Source organism: Sabethes cyaneus, chromosome 2 (assembly GCF_943734655.1).
Source record: "Sabethes cyaneus chromosome 2, idSabCyanKW18_F2, whole genome shotgun sequence".
Classification (NCBI taxonomy): Eukaryota; Metazoa; Arthropoda; class Insecta; order Diptera; family Culicidae; genus Sabethes; species Sabethes cyaneus.
This window is the reverse complement of record NC_071354.1, coordinates 48,963,168-48,973,682: the sequence shown is the minus strand read 5'-3', so window position 1 is coordinate 48,973,682 and position 10,515 is coordinate 48,963,168. Positions and strand designations below refer to the sequence as shown.

Below are 10,515 nucleotides of genomic sequence, written 5' to 3'. Positions count from 1 at the left end.
GATTGTTTCGTTTTGCGTTTAGTGTTTGACCACACCGAAAATCAGCCGCTGACTGTTTCTCGGTCGTTTCAGTAAACATTTCCCCCCATTGAAGAATGACCGAAGCTTTGTGATTGTGTCATTTTCGCGCGTACACTCAAAAATATGTATTTATACCTAATTTGTTACTCGCGAGAGTGCGAGTGATGCACTACCATTATTACAGAGCGTCAGTGACAAGATTTTTAGCCGAGCTGTGTTGTCTGGTTAGGTTCATGGTATTCTGTAGACGTTCATATACATCTATTAGCGAATGGAGCTCAACGAGATGATTGTTTACTGCAAGGCATAATTTTTTGATTTATTTCGCTTATCTACGTGTTCAGGGTGAATAGTAAAAACTGTCAGTAAAGTAATTGTTCAAAACAATAAGAAGCTTGCAAAAATTTTAATTTTAAGGGTACATCGTGTAAAGTACATCCATAGCATTTGCCTTAAATTAGTCCATTTCAAATCTTTCTCCCTTTGCTTTAATTACCAGTCGCAATCGTTGTTGAAAACCGTTACAGCTGACACGTACGATATCTTGAGGCATTTCATTCCAAATCTTCTCGAAACGTTGCTTGAAAGTATCCATAGTCAATCCTTTGATGCCTAGCATGTAACCCCATGTATAGAAGTCGAGAGGATTCAAATCAGGCGAAGAGGTAGGCCACTCTTTCGAAGAAATAAAATCCAGAAAATTGTTCTCACACCAAGCCCGTATAGCTTTCGCCTGGTGAGACGATGCAGAATCATGTTGGAAGCAGTATGGTGCATTCAAATGGTTCTTCAAAACATTATCCTGGACCATCAGCCTGAAAACATTCGGGAACCTTTAAACAACCACTTTGTTCCGAGGAATATCAGAAAGATGTGTTGCATATATCCGATCATTTAGTTGGTTGTGGTTATCTTGTAGCTGGAACATTTTTTCGCTCGAAAACAGAATTTCACTATCACCGTGCCGCTTGTGCAGCTTCTGACATCTTTCGACTCTTGCAACCTTCTGTTTTTCAGTTTTTCAGTCAAACCGTGCACCCGTTGTTTCTGTATGTAATCAATCGAAGATCACCTTTTAAAATATTTTTCTTGGTTCATTATGAAATTCCCAGTTGCTTGTCCAAATGATCTGGATTCCGTCGAAATCGCTCTCTTGCTCATTTGATAGCTTACGGTCTCCTTACATTGCGTTTACGACCAGGTTTTGCGAGTATTTTCCAAGAACCGATATTCTTATATCGCTTGATGCTACGAAAGATTAATTGTGTGGCTTAAGCTTCTTTAAAAAATTACAAGGTCAAAAATTTTTCAAAAGAAGACGTATCACAAGTTCCCTTTTTGCGTCCATGATTACTACAACTCTTAAACGAATGCAAATTTTAAACTTGCAACCTGTGTTGACATTTGAAAACACTCTAAACGAAAAATACAGGCGAAGTTCAAGCTCAAATTCAATTCTAATTTCATGCCAAATTTTAAACGCCCGTTTCATGACCAATTTCATATATAATTTCAAGTGCAATTTAAATCAAGTTTATTTCACTTCCTACTTTAAGTTCAATTTCATGTCCATTCCATGTCTAATTTAAACTTTGATTGTAATTCCAACTTCAAGCATAATTTCACGACCGATTTCAAATCCGATTTCTAGTCCAACATAAAACCAATTGATTTTCATATTTAGGTCCAATTTTGCGTTTAGCGATGGTGCATAACTCCAAGGAAAAGACGGAAAAATCAGACAGAAGGAGAAAAAAGTACAAAAAGCGACGTAATAAACACTGAACAAACGGGATAAGAAACAAGAAAAATGCAAGAGAGTAAAAATTCAAACAGGCATTATAAAAAGAAAAATGTGACCGAATGCGAAGGAAAACATAAAAAAATGGAATACGGGAGAGAAAATGAAGGAAGACGAGGCAAAAAACACTGAGATTGGAACGAAAAAGAAGATATAGAAAAAGAGAAAAATATTGAAAAAGAAGAATATGGGAGAGAAAAAAACCATGATGAAAATGATGAAGGACAGAAAAGGAGAAAAACGGAACAAAAAAGGTGAAAAAATAAGGGATAGAAACGAAGCAAAATAAACCAGCAAATACGGCAGCAGAAAAATCGCACAAAAAAAGAAAAAATAATGAAGAGAAAAAAATGGCAATGGGGATAAAACAGAAAAATAAAGCAGAACGCGATAGAAAATGAAGAAAAGCAGCACGTAATAAGAGGAGGAACTAAGGATTGCAAAAACCGGGATAAAAAAGTTGAAAAGCGAAAAAAGACAAGAACCGGTACCGAAACAAGACAGAAAGACAGCAAATGATGTAAAACAGAATTGAAAACAAGAAAAAACGGAAGAAAGAAGACGAAGAACGGAACAGAGGAAAATCAAAATTCAGGAAAAGGGAGAAAAACGGAACAGAAAAAGAATACAGACAGGAAATAAAATGGAAACTTTTCTGACAAAAAACGAAAGAAAAACGTTACAAAATGGTACACAAAACTTGATATAAAACGTGGAAAACATGGAAAAAAAGGAAAAACGAGACATAAAAGGGATACGAAACAGAAAACAAGAAAACCAAAAGCAAAAAGAAGAACAGCGAAAGAGAGAAAAAAGAAAACCGACAAAGGAAACGAGAAGAAAGGGACAAGAGATCAAACAGGACATTAAAAGAGAAAGTTGGAACAAAAAACGGAAGAATGAGATGAAAAAAGAAAAAGAAAACATAAAACATAAACTAAAGAAAAATCTGAAACGGGTTTTAAAAAAGCAAAGAAGATAGGGAAAAAGACTGCCAAAACCAGCAGAAATGTAACAGAAAAAAATGGAAAAACGAGATATCAAATAAAAAGAAGAAACGGAACAGACGAACACGGAAAACAGTTTGAAAAAGAGTAAAAATTAAAAACAAAAAAGCGGAAAAAGCAAAGAAAAAAAGTGAAAAACGAGAAAGAAAGTAAAAAATAAATAAAAATACAGTGAGATACATGAGGAAAAAAAAACAAGGCAAAACGGGACAGGAAACGGAAAAAGAATGAATAATGAAATAAAACACGAGACAGCAAAAGGAGAGTGAGAACAAAGAGGAAAAACGGAAGGACAGTAAGGGCATGTATCAAAAAAACGGGACAAAACAGTGGAAAACGGGACTGGGGAAGAGAAAAAAGTAAACCAGAAAAATGATAAAACGTGGGAGAAAATAAGATAGAAAATGTAATGTTCTTATTCCAAATAAAACTTCGTATTTAATTTAGTACCCATAGCCGATTTGAAGTAAAACTTCAAGTTCAAATTTGTACAATTGTAAGTTTAGCGTCAAGTAATGTCCAGTGTCAAGTTCAGTGGCATGCCCATTTCTAGTCCAATTACAATTTTAGGTTCAATTTTAGGCCAAATTTAAACACGTCCAAGTTAAAGTACAATTTGAATTTCAACTTCAATTCTAGTTTCAAAAATAATTCCAAGTCTAATCTCGACAGACAGAAAAAGAGAAACAACGGAACAAGAAAGGCGGGAAAACGGGATAGAAACGGAGGAAAAGAAAAAGAAAATACGGAAGCAGAGAACAGAAAAAGAGAACAGAATAGAAAACGGAAGAAAAAGGGATAAAACGGAAAAGAAAAGCAGAACGTGATAGCAAATGAAGAAAGGCAGGATATAATAAGAGGAACCGACGACAACGAAAAACATGATAGAAAAGGTGTTGAAAGGCGACTTAAGACGTGAACCAGGATAGAAACGAGATAGAAGGACAGTAAAACGGAATTGAAAACAAGGAAAAACGGAAGAAAAAAGAGAAAAAATACTAGAAACGGCACAGACGAAACTTAGATTTCAGGAAAAGTGCGAAAAACGGAATAGAAATTGAAACTAGCCTGAAAAAATGAAAAACAAAAAAAAAATCTTGACGGAATGGGAGGGAAAGCATGACATAAAAAGTCGAAAAGAAGGGGCGAACTGGTAGAAGTAACGAAGAAAATGGAAAAAGAGGTCAATAGGGATAAACAATGAGACAGATGGGCCACAACCAGGAAAATGAGTTGGAAAAAGAAGAAAAGAAATAAAAGGAAAAACGAACCAAAGAAACAGATAGAAAACAGTTGAAAACCCAGGAGGGAAAACAGGACTGAAAAAAGAAAAAATGGAACAAGAAACGGAAAAAAAACAAATAATGAAATAGGAAACACGGGACAGAAAATAGGAAAACGAGAAAAAACGGAAAGAAAGCAAGAGCAAACTTAAAATAAAACGGAAGACATTGTGGAAAAACGGGAATGGGAAAGAGAATAAAGTAAAACAGAAAAGAGGTAACACGTGTGAGAGATTGAGACGGAAAACGTTAATTCTAATTTCAAGTAAAACTTCGTGTTTAACTTGGTGTCCATGTCCGATTCTAAGTAAAACCTCAAGTTTATATTAGTCTAAATTCAAAGAAGTGTAATACAATGTTCAATGTTAAGTAAACATTCCAAGTCTAATCTCACGTCTAATTTGAATGCATTTTATGTCCAATTTAATGGGAAATTAGCAGTCATTAACTTTTCGTCAGAGAGCCCAATTTCGGAAGCTGCTTTTGGGCTCAAAAAAGAGTTTCCGTTTATAAAAATGTAAATACATACTGCATTCTTCTTGCCAATCTAAACACAGCGAATATATTTTCATGAAATTTAAATTCCAATTTTAAGTTTAATTTCGTTCCCAATCTCAATTCCAATTTCAACATTAATTTTAGATCAATTTCAAGTCTAATTCCAAGTAGAATCCGAATTATTCTAAATTTAGGTCAAATTCCAAATACAATTCTAAATCCAATTTCGAGTCCAATATGAAGTATAGTTTCAAGCCCAAATTAGTTTAAATTCAAATCTTAATTAATGACCTATGTTAAGTCCGATTTCTAGTCCTATTTCAACTCTAATTTCTAGTCCAATTTCAACTTTGATTTTATATCAATGATAAGTAATAATAGATTCGTCATCCTGCAATTACTCTGTTTTTCCATTCTTAATACCTCCACAACTCGTTCCGTTCACAATTTATCTTTCAAAAAATGTCATTCTTGTAGATGACATCGTCGTTTTTACTCTCTTGTTTTTTCATCGAAATTAATTAATCCCCTCCACGCTTAAGACGCAGAACGGACAGACACTCTCGAACCTACCGTAAACTAGACATAGCAAAACAAACAAGCAAACCGGATACAATCCAAAGCTGATTCTCCGCTGCCGGTTTGTTTTTTCCCTCTTCATGTATTAGTAGCTAGCCGGCTTAGTTACTACATTGGCGTCATGTTAATGTTTATGTTTATGTTTCACACCACCATAAGCTTAGGTATTTGTATTTTGCCGTCGCATTTTCACGTAAACCAGCTACACAGTAGTAAGTATCCTCCTGTAGCAGCAGAAAGTTGTTGCTGTTTGTTTCCAATCGGATAAGAAACTCTATCATCTGTCGCTCAGTTAACGCAATGGAGCTGAATTGCGCGTATCTGGTTCTTGGAGTCGTCGTTGCGGTGTGTTTAGGCTATTTACTGACCCGGAGAAAAAATGATTATTTTCAGAAAAAATCAATTCGATCGTTGTCTTCGGGGATTTTCTATTCTATAGTATTCAAGAAGAAATCAGTTTCGGATCTTGTGAACATGATCTATGAAAAATTTCCAGAAGATAGGTAAATTTACCAAACTTTTCATTTCGATCTGTAATTAAAATCATTTTCATGCAGGGTCGTTGGTACGTTCGACCCAACTGGACCGCAATTTATGCTGTTAGATCCGGAGCTTATCAAGACGATAGTTGTCAAAAACTTCGATCACTTTGCGGATAGACGGCCGAGTTTTTGGAATCCGAATGCCAAGAATCCCAATACGATACTAAATCGAACGTTATTCACGTTAGCGGGGGAAAGATGGCGTAACATGAGGGCCACCCTTAGTCCGGCATTCACAGGAAGCAAAATGCGGCAGATGTTCCAGCTGGTTCTCGAGTGTAGCCTGGATATGGCGCAGCACTATCGACAGGAGTTGGCCACTGTTGAGTCTAAAGAGTACGACATCAAGGATATGTTTTCTAGGTTTACTAATGATGTTATCGCCACGTGTGCATTCGGTATCAAGGTTAATTCGCTCAAAGATCCCAACAATGACTTTTACGTTAACGGGAAAAAAATGACGCATTTCCATCGCTTCAGTGTGTTACTGCGCATGATGGCAATTATCATTTTTCCACGCATAACCGATGCATTGGGTGTGGAAATTATTGATAAAGAACAGCAGGATTATTTGTCGGCTCTTATCTTGGATGCAATACACGAGCGAGAGACTAAAAAAATAATTCGGCTTGATATGATACATCTCTTAATGGAAGCAAGAAAAGGTACATTGAAAAACCAGCTTGAGCAGGAGCACAACGAAGCCTTCGCAACTGTACAAGAGTCGGAAGTCGGCCAAAGAATGACAAATTTTCAGATGACTGACGTAGACATGGTGGCACAGTGTTCGATATTCTTCACTGCCGGTTTCGATACGGTTTCTACTTGTCTCACCTTTTTAATCTATGAACTGACGCTTAACCCTGAGATACAACAACGCCTCTACGAGGAAGTGCTTCAAACCGAGCAAGAGCTAGACGGCCGGCCACTCGACTACGATACGCTGCAGAAAATGAAATACATGGACATGTGCGTCTCCGAGAGCCTCCGGCTGTGGGCACCGATTCCGATGGTTGACCGGTTGTGCATTCGTGACTACCAGGTGGACGACCGGGAGCTCAACTTTGTGATAGACAAGGGAACCTCCATTCTAATACCGATTCACGCTTTACATCGAGATGCTCGATATTTTCCCGATCCGGAAAAATTCGATCCTGAACGGTTTAGTGAAGCCAACAAGGCCAACATCAATCTGGGAGCGTACATTCCGTTCGGAACTGGTCCGAGGAACTGTATCGGTTCGAGATTCGCACTGATGGAAGTTAAGGCCATCGTGTACCATATGCTGCTGCAGTTCAGTTTCGTACGGACGGAAAATACGCCGGTACCGATGAGTTTGCTACGTGGATTGGCAGCGATGGGCAGTGAGCGGGATGTTATGATTGCATTGAAGTTACGTAAATAGATGAGTGATAAGTGCCTTTGTTTGTAGAAAATCGTGTTTTGGATACCAAAAAACAAATTTTTACTGGTTACTTAATATTTTTAGCAACAGTAGGACTCATTACATTACTTAAAACAGTTTGTTTTGCTTTTCCCATATAAGTCTTATGGTAGAAGTAAAGTAAACTCTTTTATTAATTCAACCTACTAGCTATAATAATCAATGTAATGTTGGTTTCGTGCAAGATTTAGGATGGCGTATAAAACTAATCAAATATACAATATTTTAAAAAATTCTTCACCAATTTAAAACAGAACTGGCAAAAGCAAACGTAGCGTAGGCTAAAGTAAAAACACTTTGGGCTACAAAACTGGAACAAAATTGACACAAAATTCAAATGTTTGATCCAACAATTATACCAATTCTTTGCAGTGTGCTCTCCGTGAACAGACATAAAAAAAAGGTCAGGATCGACCCAACCTTTCGGAACAATGTTTTGGCCTAGAAAATCGAGTAATCCTGGGATGGCGAATCTATTATTACTTATCAAAAGAATATCGGCCCATTAAGACTTTCGGGTGCAATTGGGTTTAACATCAAAGTTGAACTTGAACTAAGATTTAGACTTGGAACTAGACCAGAAATTAATGTTGAAATTGCACTTGAAATCGCTCCTAACATTGGGCATCAAATTAGACATGAATTTGGACTAATTTGGGTTTGAAGATTTATCCAATTTGAAGTAAAAGTTAAATACGAAATCGGACTTATATTTGGGTGGGAAGTTTTACTTAGAATTAGACATAAAAACGGACTTAAAAGAAAATTTGAGTTTTTATCTGAAATTGGAATTGAGCTAGACTTGGAAATGGACTTAAAATTGAATTTGAAATTGGACATAAAATTGGATTTGAAATTATGCTCGAAATTGAGCTTGAAACTGGAATTGAAATTGGACTAGGAATTGATCTTGAATTTGGATTGCAGGGTTCATTTCTAATTCCCGTCGTAGTAAGGAAAGGCCTCTCTAATTTTCATCATTTCTTAGGTGGATTTAATGAATACTCCAGAAGCTCTGCTGCTGATTTGACTCAAACACACTTACCTTCCTATCCGTGCCCTTTGAATTCACTAAAAAGCGATTATTAAATCATTTTATTTAAATTACGCAACTGACTTTATATCTTAAATTCGTCGTACCGTTTTAAAATCCGTCCATCAAAATTTTTCATCGTCCGAATTAAAAATCGCAATAATGTTTACGAAGCTAGCGCGCATGTATTTGTGTAGGACGACATGACAAATGTTATAATTTCTGCAGGTCATGCAAGTTTTCCCGGCTACAGAATACCGACAATCACGCAAGGCGAGTTATTTTCATTTTATGAATGACAGAAATTGAAACGATTGGTCGCCATTTTCTTCTTCGTCGCACGAAAAAACGTGGGAAATTTGGCTGCTAGGAAGTCTTTACTGAAAAATGGCATTTAAATAAATCTCAGCTCACTTTGATTGCAACAAACTAAAATATTAGGGAATAACTAATTTTACAATGTGTGTCATAAAAATCGCTGATATTTTTAATAATTTGTGTTAGATAGGACGGGAATAGGCAATTACGACGAAGCAGCAACATACACTACCGAGTTTAAATTTGAGTTACAATTGGAATTGAATTAGACTTGAAATTGGGCCTAAAATCGGACGTGGAATTAGACTTGATATTGGACATTAAATTAGATTTTAATATGGACATGGCCATTAAATCGGACACGAAGTTTTACTTGAAATTAGGATTGACATGTTTAGTTTTACACGTTTTACCTCTTTTCTAGTTCCGTTTTTCTTCTTTACTGTACCGTTCGTTTTATTGTTCTTTGCTTCCTCGCGTTCTGACTTCGCTTCCTTTTACTTCGTTTTTCCTCTTTTTATTTCGGTTCATGTCTTTTTCTGTCACATGTTTTCTGTTCAATTGTTCCGTTTCATTACTTATTTTCAATTCTGTTCTATCTTTTGATTTTCAATAATTTTTTTATAATTTTTTATAATTTTTTTCGCGTTTCTCTACATTTTATCTTCCATTTTTATTTTTTTGCTCGTTTTCCTCGTTTTTTGTCTTCGTCTGTTCGGTTGTGTTCTGTTCTCTATTAAATGGCCCATTTTTTCTTCTTTTCTGCTCTCTCTTTTTCCCTTTTGCTCTTCGATTTACCTTTTTTGTCTATCGTTTTTCATCTTTTTTTGTATAGTTTTACCTTTTCTTTGAATCATTGATCTTTTTTTTAATTTTTGTTCTTTTTCTGTCCTATTCTCCGATCCCGATCCCATTTGATTTTTTTTAGCCGTTTTTCTCGCTTCCTCTATCGGCTTTCTTTTATCTCGTCTCCTTTTATTTAACTCGTTTTCACCTTTTTTTCTCTTTTGTTTTTCGCCCTTTTTCTGTTTTTCCTCTTGTTTTCTGTTTCTCTGTGCCATTTTTCCTCTCTTTTTTCCATTTTCAAGCCCGTTTTTCCTCTATTTCACTCTCGTTCTTTGTAGTACAGTTTAGCATTTTTTATATTGTTTTTCATTTTGGTTTGTTCTGTTTTTCCTCTTATTATGACCTGCTTTTTCTTCTTTTCAGTAACGTTCCGTTTCTCGCTTTATCTCGGTTTGCTTTCCTGTTTTCATTTTTTCTCTCTCAATTTTCCTATTTTCACGTATTTTCTCCTTTTTTTCGTTCTTTCCTATCTCTTTTTTCACTTTCTCGATCCAATTGGTCCTCATTTCCTTTTTGGTTTTTCTCGTTTTTTAGTCGCATTTTCCTATTTTCTCTTCCGTTCTTCCTTTTAATTTGTTCAGGCTCCTCTTTCATTGCCTCTTTTTCCCTTTTTCTTCCGTTTTCTTCTTTTCCACTTTTTTTATATTTTTACTTTCCCCATTACCCCCACGATTTTTCTTCCGTTTTTCTTTTTTTCCTCTTGCGTTTTTCCTCTTTTTCCATTTTGTTTGTTAGGTTTTTGTCACATTTTCCCCCGTGCTCTTTTCCGTCGTTTTTTTTTTCTCCAGAAGCAACAAGAGATGGACCACCTCTAGATATCTAGACCTCTAAATCGGTAATCCATCAGTGAAACTTAACTTAAAATTGGATTCATAATTTATAGAAATATGGTTGGAACTTGGATGGGCCTTGAAATTGAATTTGAAATCAATCATAAAACTAGACTTAAAATTACTCTTGAATTCACTGTTAAAATTAGAATTGCATTTGGACTTGAAAAAACTTAAATTAGGCTTGAACAGGGATGTAAAAAATTCGCTTCTAACGATCAAGATCTTAGGAGGGATCTGATTCAGATTCATTGACATCTCTTGCGCTTGTTGAGAAGTAGCTTGTCGGTAGGAGTGCAAGAAAAGTATCTAT

The 10,515-nt window shown here is 35.8% G+C and overlaps 1 protein-coding gene across 1 annotated transcript; it reads left to right on the top strand.

Moving 5' to 3' along the window:
* The first annotated feature begins 5,438 nt into the window (after positions 1–5,438).
* LOC128733731 (cytochrome P450 9e2-like) lies at positions 5,439–7,367 on the top strand. The gene is made up of 2 exons (XM_053827499.1): positions 5,439–5,692; positions 5,747–7,367. Exons 1-2 carry the CDS (start codon positions 5,490–5,492, stop codon positions 7,134–7,136), a joined length of 1,593 nt encoding a protein of 530 aa, XP_053683474.1. The 5' UTR covers positions 5,439–5,489; the 3' UTR covers positions 7,137–7,367.
* The last annotated feature ends 3,148 nt before the right edge of the window (positions 7,368–10,515 follow it).